At 37.3% G+C, this 17,431-nt stretch overlaps 1 protein-coding gene across 3 annotated transcripts in view; it reads right to left on the bottom strand.

The window, feature by feature from the left end:
* MSR1 (macrophage scavenger receptor 1) overlaps nt 1–17,431 on the bottom strand; it is an 82,234-nt gene that overhangs the window by 63,073 nt on the left and 1,730 nt on the right. For all 3 annotated transcript variants that reach the window (XM_015085327.3, XM_053216356.1, XM_015085328.3), the window contains 2 exons: nt 7,187–7,293; nt 4,863–4,976 (listed from right to left, as the gene is read on the bottom strand). In XM_015085327.3, coding sequence (XP_014940813.1) covers nt 4,863–4,976; nt 7,187–7,289 — 217 coding nt within the window. In that variant the 5' untranslated portion in view covers nt 7,290–7,293. Of the gene's footprint in view, nt 1–4,862; nt 4,977–7,186; nt 7,294–17,431 lie in introns of those variants that run through there.

Raw genomic sequence — 17,431 nt, 5'->3', positions numbered from 1 at the left:
ACAAAATTATACATAATAAAGAAAATGTTAAGTATCATTTGATCCCTGTCAGTGAGATTTTTTTCCCTATCTCCCTCTGTATCTATCTACATTATTTTATGTACATGTCTATCAGTCTTTTGTGTTATTTTGAATACATTTGATTTTTCATATTTGGCCATTACTGAGCAATAAAAAGAGTAACTTCATGTAGTTTAAAAATAGATCTACATAAATAGCTATACCTGATATGCCAGTTGTTTTTTTTAAACTTTTTTTTAACGTTTATTTATTTTTGAGACAGAGAGAGACAGAGCATGAACGGGGGGAGGGGGGGTCAGAGAGACAGAGACACACACACAGAATCCAAAACAGGCTCCAGGCTCTGAGCTGTCAGCACAGAGCCCATGCAAGGCTCGAACTCACGGACCGTGAGATCATGACTGGAGCAGAAGTCAGATGCTTAACCAACTGAGCCACCCAGGTGCCCCCCCCTTTTCTTTTTTGCCAGTTTTTTTTTTTTAATAAAAATGATATGGCAATATGATCAGCCTTATAGATTTTTGAGAATTCAGTGAGATAACATATAAAAGATCATTATTTCCACTCCAAGCTCAAGGGTACTTAAACAAATGAGAGGCTGGTATTTACCCAGGAACAAGCTGCCTGATTCTAGAATCTAGCTCCTTTTCTCAATGACTAGCTTAGGCACTCTGGGAAAGTTCTCTTCTTGCTTAAGTTCCCCAAAGATTGAAAAGTAGTAACTACTTCTAAGTGGTTTGGAGGATGGGTGAGATAAGGCATGTAAATCTCATAGCATATAAATGGCCTCTATGAAAATTCTATTCAAATTAAAGTGCCTTATCCATGAAAGATATGATCTTAGAGACTGTCTTCACTAGCTTTAAAGAAGCTGTTTGATAATGTTTGTTTTTGTAACTATTATCATATGAGGAATAAGCATGAAACTATATATGCAATTAAATCCCAAGTTAGTTTTTAGAAGTATTATATATAATTCTAAAAACTATATATATATATGTATATATATATATATATACATATATACATACATATATATATATATATATATATATATATATATATATATACATATATACATATAGAGAGAGCGTGCACGCACAAGTGGGGACAGGGGCAGAGGGAGAGAGAAAATCTTAATTAAGCACGCTCCATGCTTAGTGTGCAGCCCAACACCAGGCTCGATCCCACAACCCTGGGATCAACCTGAGCTAAAATTAAGAGTCAGACGCTAAACCCACTGAGCTACCCAAGTGCCCCAATCCCAATTTTAAAAAGCACATATTTTCCTCATTATGCTCTCTTCAAAATTAGCTTACCTGAATGAATGAGCTCTTGCACTACATTTTGACAAGATCCCACGGAGTGTGTGTTATTTTATACTTAATTTATCAAGAAAGTGGACAAAAAGTGTATTTTTTAGTTGGATCTCATCGCATTTATTACATTAAGTGTGGGGAGCACGCTCTGGACCGACAGCCTCATTCATACATTTAATTCTCTGGTTTATTTATGAAGCACCTGCTGCGTATAAAGCATTGTCTGAGCAACTCTGGGAGGATAATACCGGGAATGGATTTTGACTGTAATAGAGACTCAAACTAACAATTTTTACAAAACTATTTCAAAGACGTCCCTTAAAAATTTTCATTTCACGATGATTATTGCTTTTTTAGGTAGCAGCTAAGAATCCAGTTTCTGGAGTAGAATGGCCTGGATTAGCAACTCTTGCTCTTTTCTTTTTAATCTGTGATCTTGGAAAAGATCCTCTGTCAATGCTTCTATTTTACTACCTGTGTGACAGGATACGACCAGTCAGTGTTCACATAATTAAATGAGCTAATAGAGGTGAAGTACTTACACTATTTCTGGGCATACAACAAGCATTTGTTAACTTTGAGCTTTTTTGTTATTAATATTTTGGATTCCAAATCTGTGACTTACGTATCTGTATGTACAATACTGAAAGTATCGATGGGGGAATTAATATCGTTTAATATTAAAACATGGCAGGGGGGAAGGTGGGGCGTTGCAATGAGCATTGTACTTTCTGCACTTTATTTTACTCAGCGCAGCGATCTAATGCTCAACCATGGAATTCTTCGCTCACTGAAAATAACTTCTATTTCATATGGAGAGAGCAAATCTTTCCCACAGTACGGAAAAGGAAGACTTGAGCTGACAGAATATCATGTGACCAAGGGTTTCTATCTGACATTGAACTCAACATACAGTTGACAATAAAGGCTACATTTCGCTTATAGATTTACAAACACAACACTGCTTGTTTTCCCAAATCCTGTATAAAAACTAATTTCGAACTAACTTCTCAAAAAACTATTTAACTCTGTATCATAAATCTAGGTAAAGAACGTCAGAGTTCAGATTTTCAAATGTTCATTTCTTTCATTATCACTGGGGAGATGGCATTTTGTGACTTTTCTGTTTCACATTTGAAAGGAGACAAACTTTTATGGCTTATGCAAACCCCCAGGGAGAGAGTGATATTTGATTTCACAGATCACACTTACTCGTTCATGTCGCTAATATCTTCTCCTGCCAAAAATTTGTGTTATTATGAACTAAAGAATCTTCAGTATTTCAGCAATAATTATGTATACATTAATCCTAGGTTGTATTTTATTGTCCAGAGATGTTACTTCATTGTACTAGGACAGGGATCCGGTAGTTTCATTAAGAGATGATAGCATATGGAGTAGACTTTATCATTAAAAGTATCTTCCACTGTGTAAGACATTTTCAATTTGAAAAGAGTTTTTATGCACATCTTATTTCATCCATCAATTCCTGTTTGCCAAAAACAGAGTAATTTTTATCTTTTAGGAATATATTTTGCCCTTATTTGTAATTATTTTGTCTCAGGTAGAGATCTGTATTACATTTGGGCGTTTTTTATTTTTTGGAAAATATTCTGATCGGTAACTTAAGTTGAAAATGGATTGTCAATTGTTTATTCAAGTATGATAGAAATAGTGACATCTAGTCCAAATTCTGGTGAATTTGAATGCTAATGTGAACATAGGAGATTTGAATATTTTTAACTTCTTGTCAATCCTACAGGTGCCTGTTTAGTTTTAGGAAACTAAAGTACTTTAGATCAGTCATTTCAACCCAACAATGAATGTGGAAACTTGGTAGTATTTTCGAACCGCCCAAAGATTTTGAACTTGGTTAGAATACTGAATTCTCTCCAGACTTCATGGATCCATTCTGCACATGCCTGTTAGGCAGAAGTTGCACTACCTGCCGTTGACTCTGCAGGCCATGGTTTGTATAAAAGTGATGAAATTTACCCAAATTCTAACTGGCTTATAGCTAATTATTCCAAGCAATGAAGCACCTTTCAACTGTGCATTTTAAGTGAACAAGCATATACATGATCAACATACGGATAATCTAAATTCATCAGGAAGTCAGTTGTTTAATGACAGACATACTATATTAGGTCCTTTTATGTAGATGGCTGTGGTTGGCTTGATTGGTCAGTTTAGTTTCTTGTGGTTGTTTTTGTTTTTATTTGTTTTTAATGGCCAAAATAGGAATTAATTAATTTTTACCTGTGGAAATATTTTCTCAGCTAAAATTATGGAGACTGTTCTGTTTGTGTGTGTGTGTGTGTTTAATTGGCCAGACACATTTTGTTCTAAATATTTAATTATACTGGGAGATAGTAGACCATAAGAGGTTAGGAGTCAAGAATCATGGATAAGAACTCCAGTTCTACTACTCAACAGTCTCAGTTTCCTTCTGTGGATAACGACGATAATGGTATGTCTGCTCAAGGATAATTGTAAAGGTGTATTAAGATAATCTGTGCGTTGAATGTAGTAAATGCCCCCAAATGACAGCTACTGTCACAACCGTTGTGGTTTTATCATCATTTCTTAGCAAATTTTGGCTCTGTCCTAGAATATTCCTTTAGGTTACCCCTTAGCCAAGAAGGTTTGGCCTTGTGTTAGGAGCACTTTCTTGTTAAGCTGAGTAGTATGCACATAAAAATGTATCTTACTCCTCACTTGTTAGAGCCTACATCCAGACATTTTGCCAGTCATAGAGATGAGGACAGCCACAAGGCACAGAAGTTCAAATGCCAATCAAATCCATCAAAAAGGCTACCAAGGGGAGTCATTTTTACGGATCTGACTCAGTTATAAGCGGGCCACCCACCCCTGTGGAAACCCTCAAATCTATCCCCATCTCAAGTCAGACTTGCCAAAGAAACATGTGCCTATAAAATATTCTTCCTAAGTAGTTTGAGGGATGCTATCAGGTTATTTTTAGAAATATTTAAAATAAGAGCCTTATGAAACATGTGACCATATAAACCACAAAGATCTTACTGAAGCGTAGACCATTATTTTACAAGGTCTACTCCCTTTGAAGACTTTGAAGACCTCCCAATGCTATGAACAAAGGAGCTTTCACTCGAACTGGCTTGTTTTGTTGTTGTTTGTTCTAGGCACTGTTCATGTAAACGATCCTGTTTATATCTTCACCTTGGCACCTGGAATACTGATCATAAAATGTGTGCCCCCACTGCTTGAAGTGCATAAAACTCCAGAGGATAACCTATTTTTTGAAACTGTCTAATCCATCCCATCTCCTCTCTACCTATCTATATTTTACCTTAATCTTCCATTCTCTATTTCATATTTTTTACTTAATAACTTTGAAGAATCTTTTTATTTATTAATTTGAGGAATACTTTGTCATATGATGTTTCCCTTATGAATCTCCCATATGTGAAAGACTGAATGCTTTCTTTTGTTTCTACAAGAACCAGATGCATTGTTGAGTTTCAAAACTCTAGAATACTGTACCTGCCATTATTCCGATGATAGGCACGAGAACTACAAACACGAGGAGATAAAGGGCAATCAGTGCAGCTTTGAGAGACTTCAGTTTCTCTTGTAGGGTAGGACCATTTTTAGGATCTAAAACAACAAAAGCCCAACTGTTAGAAAACTTACTCTTCTTATTTACTTAACATTTTGCAATCTCCAATTCTATCATTACTACCAAGCCTGTTGGAATGAAAGGGAAACGCAAAAGTAGGTCGTTGTGTATTTACTAAGAAGCAAAACGAACAGTCACCGACCGGATAGGCCAATACAGGTATCACTATGAACATCTGATTTACTTCCCATTAACTAAATATCTATGACAAAGTTAGTGTCCTCCACGACTTGTACTTGTCTCATATTGGGGCACTAGTTAGTTGATAAATTTCAATAATGATACCAACATACTCAAACGTAAATGCTATTCTTCTGGTTCATTGGGGAATAGATTCTGGGTAAAAATAAGATTTCTCAAGTCATTACATAATTATGCATTTTTTTTGTTTTCAACGGTAATTATGCAAATTTTCTTTTCCAATTTCATCTCAATAATTTGGTATTTGGAGATCTCTTGATTTCAATACACTAAAAAAGAAAAAAAAAAGAAAGAAAACTATTCACATTTTGACTAAACTTTGGAATGGATCGATGAAGCTGATCCTCTGGGTGTTTCAGAAAATATTAATATTTTTATATTATCCATTTACTTGGAACAGCGATTCACATAGTGGGATACTAACTGTGGAAAAGTTAACTCAGTGTAGAGGGGAATGTTAGAAGATGAAGCCATTTTCTCTGATTAGTGAATAAAACGTCTGTTAAAAAATTCTTTCCTGAGGCTACTGTTTTCATTACACAATAAAAAATATTTTGTTTTCAAGTTTAGCTATTGTTTGATAATGTTCTATGAGAGACTGAAAGGAAACTTAGAGAAAATTTTTAAAAGTAAAAATAAGAAAAAAAAAGTTATGAAGAGAAAGATCTAAGGAAAAAGAAAAAGAACAACCCACAATACAGGTAAGATGGGCGATCGCTTTGTCAGGTTGAATGAGCCTGAAACCCAGTCATCTCCCTTATGTTCAATTTACAATCAGTCCTCTGCATTGTGCCTTTTCAGTAGCTCTCCAGTTTCTGTCGTCTTTCCTGTCTCCAATACCTCTGTCCTCCCTCCTCAATCTCTCTGCGTTTCTACCTTTAACAGCTTTCACTAGGGTCTTTTTCCTTTTGCCTCATGGGTGCCATGTTCTCCCATCCACTGTTGGTGCGGTATCCGTCGCGCCTTGGGGTTGTGGTCTGTATTTCAGGTTTGTCTATAGAAGAACTCATAGATGTTGTCACTTGCATATGCTCCTTCCAGTGACTCAGATTTCTCTGTGGATCCTTTTCACTCACCCAATCCTTTTGGTGAAATGTATTCAACCTTTGAAGCTCAGCAGAATCATACACAACTCTGTCCTCCTGCCTTAAGAGAGCCTGTCCAGATCTAGCCGAATATGGATTCTTTTGAGCTCTTGTAACCTGTGCAAAAATGGTGCAGTACTGTTGTGCACTGACTTGTTTCCCCCACAAAAGTTACTGTTGAAGACTTAACACTAGTTGCCTGTGAATGTGACCTTATTTGGAAATGGGGTCTTTGCAGGTATAATCAAGTTAAGATGAGGTCATACTGGAGTAAGGTGGGCCCTTAGCCAATGAATGGTGTCCTTACAGGAAAATGACACATCAATTCACAGGAAGAAGACCAAGTGAAGATGGAAGCAGAGACAGGAATGATGCAGTTATAAGGCAAGGAACACTAAGAATTGGCAGAAGCAAATAGAAGCTAGCAAGAGGTGGGGAAGGATTATTCCCTAGAGCCTTGAAAGGAGCATGGCCTGCTGACATCTTGACTTCAGATTTCTGGTCTTCAGAACTATGAGAGAATAAGTATTATTTTAAGCCACCCCATTTCTGGTGATTGGTTACAGCAGCCCTAGGAAACTAATACAAGTATATACCACCCCTGATTTTTCAAATATTAATTAATGGTGCAAAGGGTATTGTCATTGCCAGGACCTAGTCCAGGGGCTGAGAAATCAGAGGACTCCATCAACCTGTGGACTAATTTAACCTGTGACAAAGCTTCCTTACTCGAACCTAAGCTTAGTTTCCAGTCTGTCTCAAAAGAAGAGAAGATCTACTCATCCAATAAGTCTTATGTTAACACTCATGCACAAGTAAGGTAAATCCCAGGGCTGTAGTTTTACGTAGTGTCATTAACTACAAGGACACAACCTCCATGGGCACCCCACCCTTCTACTCACTCAGAGGAAGCAAGGCTGTCATGGAGCGGGCGTCGAACTTCACAGATTCTGAGCAGCTATCAGCATCATCCTGGTGATCGGGAAACCTATCCCACGGTTCCATACTTCTGGCAGACATGTGGAAAAAGACATTCGTTACCCATGAAATGTCTAGGGCCCTTGGGCAGAATGTCTCAGGTTGAAATTTATACTTACAGTTCAATTTTAGCAAGGAAACAAGTATCATTAATTACTTAAATTTACATATCCACTGCAATATATTGTACCTACTAAGTTTTAATTTTAACATTAAAGAGAGACCTACCCTACATGGAATCTACTCATGTATCGTTCTATGGACAGATGTATATCTGTGTTTGTAGATGTGTGTTTTTCGAGAGTGAGAAGTGACATTTCTTTCTTACCTAAAAACAAAACACAAAAAACAACTTTTCTCACGTGACAGAAAACAACTGTTTAGCTGAAAAAAAAAATTCCCTTAGAGCTAATAGTTGTGCAAAACTTGTAGCAAATATTTCCTGTGATCTTTTATTAGAGGTTCTGGATAGAACAAAGAGTTATGAATGATTTATAGCAAGTATTTCCAGTGATCTTTTATCAGAGCTTCATTAGCCAGGTTTTCTTGGGCCAAGACATCTGTTTATCACTTTACAGAGACAAAGTCTAGTCCCTAGAGTAGGAACCACAGGAAAAAACCGGAATTTTTCTATATTGTTTTCTTTCAGGGCTTCCCTCGTTATAGATTGGTAACAACACAAGTGTGTCTTTTCAGCTTAAGCACATTTATATTCTGTAACACAATCTATGCCTATGTCTTTTTAAGATGCATCAGAATCATTTGAGAGGCTTGACTGATGGGCCTCACCCCCACAGATTCTGATATTTAAGGTGGGGGACATGAATTTGCAATTCTGGGGGGCCTGGGTGGCTCAGTCCATTAAGAGTCCGACATTCTCAGGTCAGGATCTCACAGTTCATAAGTTTGAGCCCCAGGTAGGCTCTGTGCTGACAGCTCAGAGCCTGGAGCCTGCTTCGGATTCTGTGTCTCCTTTGCTCTCTGCCCCTCCCCCACTTGTGTTCTCAAAAATAAACATTAAAAAAATTAAAACAAAAAAAAGAATTTGCAATTCCCACCAGTTTTTTGAATGAGGCTGCAGCCACCATTCTGAGGACCACATCTGAAGAACATTTTGCAGGGGAAAAAAAAATTGCGTGACTTTTTCTTGGAAACAGTTCAGTTCACTTGATTGATAAATTTAGCATAAAGTCAACATCTTCTGATCATTTCTTATTTTCTGTAATGCTGAGTTAGGGATTTAGTACAGCTGAAGTTTTAACTGAGTGCACAGGCATCTCTGGGGCACCAAACTCATCTCCTGTCCGGGAAATGGAGGGTAATCATTCACACGCAAACATTCATCCTGCTCTGGGGAGATTGGCAAGTAAGGATGTGACTTTACTGTCAATATATATTTTTAAGGATTACCCAGGCGATTCTTTATTTTGCGGTTTGCAATGACACTCCTTGTGTAAGCATCATTCTCTGGATTGGTTGTAGTTCCTGTAAACCCTGCTGATCTGACCAAGGACCATCTTTAAATGGTTTGGCCATGGGACAAAGGGTACACAGGTGGAAGGGAAGGCCCTAGATCCTCTTTCATTAGGGCAGAGACAAAGAAAAAGAAAGAGACAATTATCTAGGAAAATTGACCATTATAGAAACCCAAACTGGATAATTCAGATGGAGCCTCTCCTGCTATTTCCCTGGTTTTAATTTATTCTATTATTTGATTGGGAGGATAGCTTTACTTGCCAAGCAAAACAAACACTTTTAAAACCTGAGACGACCAGAAAGCTTAGCTGAATTCATTTTAAAACTATAGTTCAAAGCACTTGGGACTATGTAGCAAAGGTTTTTATCTTTTAACTCAGCTTATAAAGAATGAGCTCAAAAAGTACACATTTATACATACCCTGCCATTTAACTAGAAATCTCGTCCTGTCAGGCTGCTTATTGGCCCCTTGTCCTTGGCCATGACCATGGCTTTTGCCCTAGTATTTGTGGTACTAGAACTTCATTTTCACTTAAATGTAAAAGAAGTATCTCTTATATTACTTGGTCTTCTAGATGGGAATATTTTTGTAAAAAAAGATGAAACCTCTTGAATCTGATGTATCTCTCTAGACAGTGAGCTACATAAGAGGGGTGACCATGTCTGTTTTCATTCAATATTGAATTAGCAAGAATCTATAGCAACCTATAAGAAAGAATAAGTATTTGCTGAATGAATGGTCTAGATTTTTTTTTTTTTTTTTGGTAAGGTGGAAGACTTAAACATATTAGTTTTGTTTTTTAAACAAGATGGAGGTTTGGAGCTATTGAGACCACAAAGATGTGCTTCTGGGGCACCTGGGTGCCTCGGTCAGTTAAGTGATTTCAGCTCAAGTCTTGATATCATGGTTGGAGAGTTCAAGCCCTACATCAGGTTGTGAGCTACAGCACTGAGCCTGCTTGAATCTTCTGTCTCCTTCTCCCTTTGCCCATCCCCCACTCACATGCTCCCTCTCTCGCTCTCAAAAATAAACATTAAATTTTTTTTTTTAAAAAGAGGTGGGGGTGCCTGGGTGGCTCAGTCAGTTGAGTGGCCAGTCATCTTGATTTCGGCTTAGGTCATGATCTCACAGTGTGGGTTCAAGCCCCGTGTTGGACTCTGCACTGACAGTGCGGAGCCTGCTTGGGATTCTCTCTCTCAAAATAAATTAAAATAGATGTGCTTCTTTCAACAGAGAAATTTCTAGTAAAATGGGTTGTGTCCACGATTCAGATTCATTCTCTTCCTTCTCTTTCTTCCTTCCTTTCTTTCTCTCCCCTCACTTCCTTCCTTTCCTGCATTCCTACTCTTTTGATAGCTTTCTTGAACGTGAACCACATCTTAGGGCTGGGTGACTAAGTCATGCTGTTGAGACACTGCCATTCATCCTACCCTTTTCCTTAGCAGCACCCATTTTTATTTTGTCAGCTCCAGTAGGCATCTAGCTACGGCCACACCTCATTGTGGTTCTCAAGGGAGGATTATGATCATTGTGGCTGGGACAAGTCTTTTTTGCAAAAGACCATCTTTGCTGTAGAGGGTGTTTATCATCCCTGGTTCCCACTCTCTCCATGTCAATAATGTTTCCTAGTCCTTATATTATTGCTTCCACGCCCCCCCCCCAAACAATTCCAAAAATTTTACCCCTATAACATTTCCAAATACCAATTTGTCTTGGAGAACTGCTCTTCAACATAAATCCCCAATGTGGATAGAAGGTCGGGAACTTTCTCTCTGCAATATTTGCTGTGAGCAATCTGACTGTTAACATGTCTTTAATGAAGATTTGTTTTCATGAAAAAAAAAAAAAACCATCTTCATGAACTTCAGCAACAACACAGATTGCTCAAATTGCTTTTTGGAGATAGATATCTCTCAAATCATTCCCTGTTTATGTATACATATACGACAACTCTTAATGTCTACATAAATGCTCTTATAGAAAACGTACACATTTTATTAAAGAGGAAAGAAGGTGGCAAGTCCAGAATGATAATTTACTGATCTAAGTTTGCCCTCAATAAAGCAGGATGAATTATTTTTATCCATATACTTGTTTAGAAGTGCCACATGTTCTTTCAACTAAATTTGTAATTTAGAACCCACAGGCTTAAAGGACGTTTCTTCGGAGAAAGAAAAAATTCCACTTTTTTTTTTTAAGTGGCTCTAGAATGCTAGATGCTACACCAGGAAAACAAACAAACAAAAAGATGATATTAGGATATTTTCGTTTTTTAATTTATTTTCTTTTTTTGAGAGAAAGAGAGTATGAGTGAGTGGGGGAGAGGGGCAGGAGAGAGAGATGGTCTCAAGCAGGCTCTACCTTGAGCACAGTGAGCCGGATGAGGGAATCGAGTTGGACGCTTAATGGACTGAGCCACCCTAGGTGCCTCTAGGATATCTTCAATCAATGACCTTAAGGCAGAAATACCTATTCCCCACGCTCCTCCCCCCCAAAATACCTATCACTTCATGTAGGCCAGTCCAACCAATTCCTATTTTGTGTCTTTATATCAAGCACTGTGCAAAGCACTAATATGCCAAGATCAATGTGTATAGAATATTCACAACCACTAAAGTTCTTATGCATTAATATGGAAGAGTAAAATCTTTAGAAGTAATATTCTGACAGTGATACACACACACACACACACACACAGCACAGATGCAGTCCAAAAAGGAGTCATTAATTCGTCAGCAAGTGGGTGGTCAAAGTGAGAACACAGAAAAGATGATGCCTTTATCCAAGTTTTGATAAGTGAGCAGGAATTAGAAGAATATCCCAGGGATGGCAAACCTATTAAAGGGCACAAGGGCATGGATGGCATTGAGACTTGAGTGGATCAGCATCACAGAAGCAACAGTTCTGGACAGAGGGCTGAGCAGACGAGCCTAGAGAAGCATGTGGCTGGGGGAATTCTATTCATCAATTTCTTCTTTAATTTTTCTGATTGCATAAATTTATCTGGCTTTCACAACTTACCCAAAATATATTATTAAGGAAGTACCTATACAAATTAAGTAAAAAATTATTCTTTGCATTGGCAGTTGTGATCTGGTTTACATTACAAGTCATAAAATATACACCACCCATTAAATATCTTATTTATCTCCCTTTCATACTGAAATAGAGCTGAGGCTCAATTTTGTTTTTCTTTGGGCCTCTAACCTTTCATCTACCTTTTATGGACTTATGCAGATGACATTGTACAAGTTATTGTATTCCAAAGTATAGTTTCTTTGAGTCAATTTTTTAAAACCTTGAAAAAGAAAATCCTCTAAGATGTATCTACAAGTGGACTAGCCTAAGTGACCATATGTGGGCTACATAAAACCCCTGAGAGGTACAGGGGGGCTGGAAGGGAGATGAACACTCAAATCTGTGGAGTAGAATGGTGAGTGAAAAATACTCCCCTCTGGCTACTCTTGTGCACCACGGAAAATTCTGTTTGTTTTCCAGGGCAGTGTATGAGAGATGGTGGTTAATCTTGAACTGTATGAAACACTGGCATAGTCTTTTCCAGAAAAAAAAAAATGTTAAAAAGCTGCTTAGGCTAATCATAGACGGTGCTGTCATAGGACTGCTGGTATTTTCTATTGTTACTTTCTTTTGTTCTTAGACTCCATACTCTTTCCAAGAATCCCATCCACTTCTGTGGCTTAGACTATTATCTGCATACTGACCAAGCCAGTATATTCAGCTCAGATCTCAAGTCTCAGAATCATATTTTTAAAAATAATACAACTGGTCACAATGGTATATTTTCCACATTAACCTAAGTTTTCTTTTTTCTAGAATTTTTTATGTTGGCATATCATCCATTCATATTACCTGTTATTATAATTATTTATTATCTTCTATTCATTGTGTATTGGGACATACATGATGCAGTTGAACATATGGGCATATATTGGTAATACGGAGGTGCTAGCAAAGCATGATCACCCAAACCAAAAGTTAGGGCTTTATTCCAGATTACTGTTACCCACAGGACCCATATCTGACTGTAAAACAACTTCTGACTTCCCTGGAGCCATTCCTTCCTCTCTACCTCAATTCTTGGATTTCAGCTCATTTTTTTATCTACCCCAGCCTTGCATCTTGGATAGTAGCAATGGGGTGGGCAATTAAGTGGAGAATCCAAGAGGCATTAGAAAAGAGGAGGAAATTAAAAGAATTGATGAACAAGCACAAGAATGTAGCACTTAAAGAATGGGACAAAAAAAAATCAGAGGAGAAAATATCTTTCAGGAAAAAAAAATTTGAGGGACATAAAGTTGACAACCAACAGGTTGAGTAGGCAAGTAAAGGAAGAAAAGCAAGTATTTTTGCCAAGAACCTTTGACATCATGGTAAAAAAAAAAAAGAAAAAAAAAAGCAAGTCAGAGTCATGGAAAATAAAAAAAAGAATTTCAAGACGTAAAAGGACATCCATAACCTGCCATGTGGAATTTGAGCTGTTTTGGTTGTATGGTAGAGGCAGAAGCAGACTTGAGAAATCCAAAAGCAGTAATGAGTAAAAATGAAAGGTGTTAAGTGTACATCAGAAATCTGGCCACAGCCAAGCTTTTCTGTTGAGAAGGGACAACTGAAGAATGAAGGCACTAAGACCGTACACTGAGTGGAGTTTACTTTCCCTGCTCACTCCTCATCTCCCAACCTATCCCCTCCTTATCTCCTAGAAATATTTAGCCCAGAACTGTCTAGACGTGTATACGCAACAGCCTAATTACGTCATTACTTGGATTTCTAGTATGACCTGAACCTAGAGGTCTTCCTTGTCCCCCACCTTCTCTTAGCCTCCCATCCGATCTACCATCACATCTTGTCAGTTTGTTTTCAAATCCTCGGCAGAAACTGACTGCTTCTTATCACCTCTGCTACAACCATCCTTGCTCAAGCTTCATGATCCTGCTCACCTGGACTGTTTTAATAGCTGCCTAACTGGTAATGTTTACTCATCCGCTCCAAACTTGTGAACCCCTTCCCATCTTGCTCAGGTCCTGACTAAAACCTCACTGTTTCATACCTTTCTTGAGCATCACATTTAAAATTATAACCTACCTCTTTCACTTCCTCTTCTCCTTCCTGGCTGGATTCCCATCCTTCCCACCCCCTCCTTTTTTTTTTCTTTATTTATTTTGGGAAAGAGCACATGTGTGCATACACAAGTAGGGGAGCAGAGGAGGGAGAGGGAGGGAGAGAGAGAGAATATGAATCCCAAGCAGGCGCCTCACCACCCACGCAGAGCCCAATGCAGAGCCCAACACAGGGCCCGATTCTACAAACCAAACTGTGAGATCATGACCTGAGCCAAAATCAAGAGTCACTCAACCGACTGAGCCATCCAGGCACCCTGCTGCCCAAATTTATCACCTACTAACATGCCATATGTTTTCCTTATTTATCTTGTCTATTGTCTGTCTCCTTTCACCACAGATCCAGGATTCAGGAGTTTTTCTCTCTTTGGTTTAATAAACTAACTTCCTGCCATTTAGCACATATATAAATGCATTATAAGAAATTGCATAAATAAATGAAATAAAGAATTTTTTGCAAGATGATTAGTTTTCATATTTGGGGTTATTCCTCAAAATAAGTTCATACTTCACTCATGTGGAAGTTTTAAAAGTTCTTCTGTTATACATTGGGAAATAAAAGGTTCTTCCCTGAATTGTGCATAAGAAACTGAAACAAAAATTTTCACCTCCAATGTTCTCACTTTACCTTCAAATCATTTATTAGACTTGCCAGATTACTTTAGTTCTTTACTCTGATTATTATCATTGTAATTTTTTTTGGACATGTTAGAGAACATACTCATGTAAAGTTTTGTCAGTAGCCAGTGAACAATTCAAACAATTTAAATGTGTCTTTAAATGTCATTTCCTACGTTAAGAGAAAAAGTAAACTCACTAAAGTTGCAATTCCTACCAAATGTCAATGCACTGGAAAAGGGTTGTGAAATCTTTTGAGTTTGTATAATCTATTAAAAGCATGTTCTCATGAGAAGTGAAACACATCTCTGCAATATCAGCTTTTTATAAAGTCAGGAAAAGTTTACAGAAGCTACAATAGGAAAACCATAATGAAAGTGTTTCAATGTTAATCTATTTGGAAACATACCCTTCAGTTTTTCCTGTGTTTATTTTAAAAATATTAAAACAATATGAAAGATACATTGGGTCAAATAAAAGAAGATTGCTAATCCTATCATCTGATAAGGGCTTAATATTCAATGTATGTAAAGAACTCATACAGCTCAACACCAAAAACAAAAACAAACCACGAAGACAAAAACCAGCTGCATTAAAAAATGGGTGGAGGAACTGAATAAACATTTTTCCAAAGAAGACATACAGATGAGCAACGAACATATGAGAACAATCTCAACATCACTAATTATTAGGAAAATGCAAACCAAAACCACAGTGAGTTATCACCTCATACTTGTCAGGGTGACGAGTATCAAAGAGATAAGAAATGACAAGTGGTAGCAAGGATGTGGAGACAAGGGAACCCTTGTACACTGTTGGTGGGAATGTAAATTGGTTCAAACAATGTGGAAAAAGTATGGAGTTTCCTCAAAAAATCAAAAATATAAATATCATCTAACCCAGCAATTCCTCTTCTAGGTATTTATCTGAAGAAAATAAGAACACTAACTCGAAAGGATATATGCACCACTTGGTTAGAGTATTATTTTTTAAGTCTATTTATTTTTGAGAGAGAGCGAGAGAGCAAGCAGGGGAGGGGCAGAGAAAGAGGGAGAGAGAAAGAATCCCAAGCAGGCTCTGCACTGTCAGTGCAGAGCCCCATGGGAGGCTTGAACTCACAAACTGTGAAACCATGACCTGAGCTGAAACCAAGAGTCAGCTGCTTAACCGACTGAGCCACCCAGGGGCCCCCATTGTAGTATTATTTATAATAGCCAACATACGGAAGCAATCTAAGTGTCCACCAATAGATAAATGGATAAAGAAGACATGCTTAAGATATATATATGATGATTACTCAGCCATAAAAAATGAAATATTACCATTTGTGACAGCCTAAGATAGGCCTAGAGGATATTATACTAAGTGAAATAAGTCAGACAAAGACAACTACCATAATTTCACAAAACGGGTAAACAAACAAAGCAAAACAAAACAGAAACAAACTCATAAATACAGAGAACAAACCAGTAGTAGCCAGAGGGGACGCGAATAGGGGTTTGGGCAAAACAGGTGAAGGGGATTAAGAGGTACAAACTTCCAGTAGAAAATAACTAAGTAAGGGGCACCTGGGTGGCTCAGTCGGTTAAGCGATCGACTTCAGTTCAGGTCATGATCTCACATCGGGCTCTGTATTGACATCTCAGAGCCTGGAGCCTGTTTGGATTCTGTATCTCTCTCTCTCCCCGCCCCTCCCCGGCTCACGTTCACTCTCTCGCTCTCAAAAATAAACATTTAAAAAAATAAAATAAAATAACTAGGTAACTAGAGATGTAAAGCACAGCATTGGGAATATAGTCATTATTAACACTGTAATAATTTTGTATGGTGACAGACGGTAACTAGACTTATGGTGATCACTTTGTAATGTACATAAATGCCAAATCATTATAGTGTATACCTGATCAATACAATATCATATGTCAACTAACTATACCTATACTTCAATAAAAAAATGGTCACCTCATCACCTTAATATAAGAAAAAATACCTTCATATGTAGCCATGTTATACAGTTGATATCACAGTATATATTACCATGTGGTCTCACACATTTCCCTTAAAATCCTATCAGTATTTTTATACTTCAAATTATTTTTTTCAAATTAAACAGATGGGCCAAATAATAATTCATCAAATGTGTGTATCCTATTTATATACCTATTTTCCTATAAGGTAACTTAAAATTTTTCCCTTCTCTTTGGAGGGCAATGTTTCACTAATATGGATGATGATATTACAAATATTTGCCTAATTTAGCTTTGTTGTTTTTATTAAAAAAATTTTTTTAATGTTTATTTAGTTTTTAGAGAGAGGGAGACAGAACGTGAGTGGCAGAGAAGAAGAGACAGAGGGAGATGAAGAATCTGAAACAGGCTCCAGGCTCTGAGCTGTCAGCACAGAGCCCGATGCAGGGCTAGAACTCACGAACCATGAGATCATGATCTGAGCTGAAGTCAGACACTTAACTGACTGAGCCGCTCAGGTGCCCCTTTTGTTTCTTTAGGATAATTCAGCATATGTTGCACTATGCTGATCATAAATCAAAGAAAAACTATTTAAACTTTTTGGTATCTATTGCCTGACAACTCTCTAAAAAGATCATGGGAATAAATGAATGAATCAATGAATGAATGAATAAAGGTTATACAAATTCACAAAGATTCCAGTCATAGAAGAACATGGCAGTTTTTAGGCAAATTTACCATTATTCAGTAATAATATTTTAAAATCACTTAGATTTTGATAGGCATTAAATGATACCTCAAAGTGGCTTATTTGTTTTACCTATTAGTGTGGAGATTTTTTCAAGTAATTATTTATTTTTCTTCTCGGGTTTTTTATTTTTCTTATCAATTGCTTGTACATCCCTAGTAGGAGTTTCTTTATGTAGATATGAATAAAGTCTTCATATGTAACATATATTTAATGTATA

Source organism: Acinonyx jubatus, chromosome B1 (assembly GCF_027475565.1).
Source record: "Acinonyx jubatus isolate Ajub_Pintada_27869175 chromosome B1, VMU_Ajub_asm_v1.0, whole genome shotgun sequence".
Lineage (NCBI taxonomy): Eukaryota > Metazoa > Chordata > Mammalia > Carnivora > Felidae > Acinonyx > Acinonyx jubatus.
This window is presented reverse-complemented; position numbering and strand designations above follow the sequence as displayed.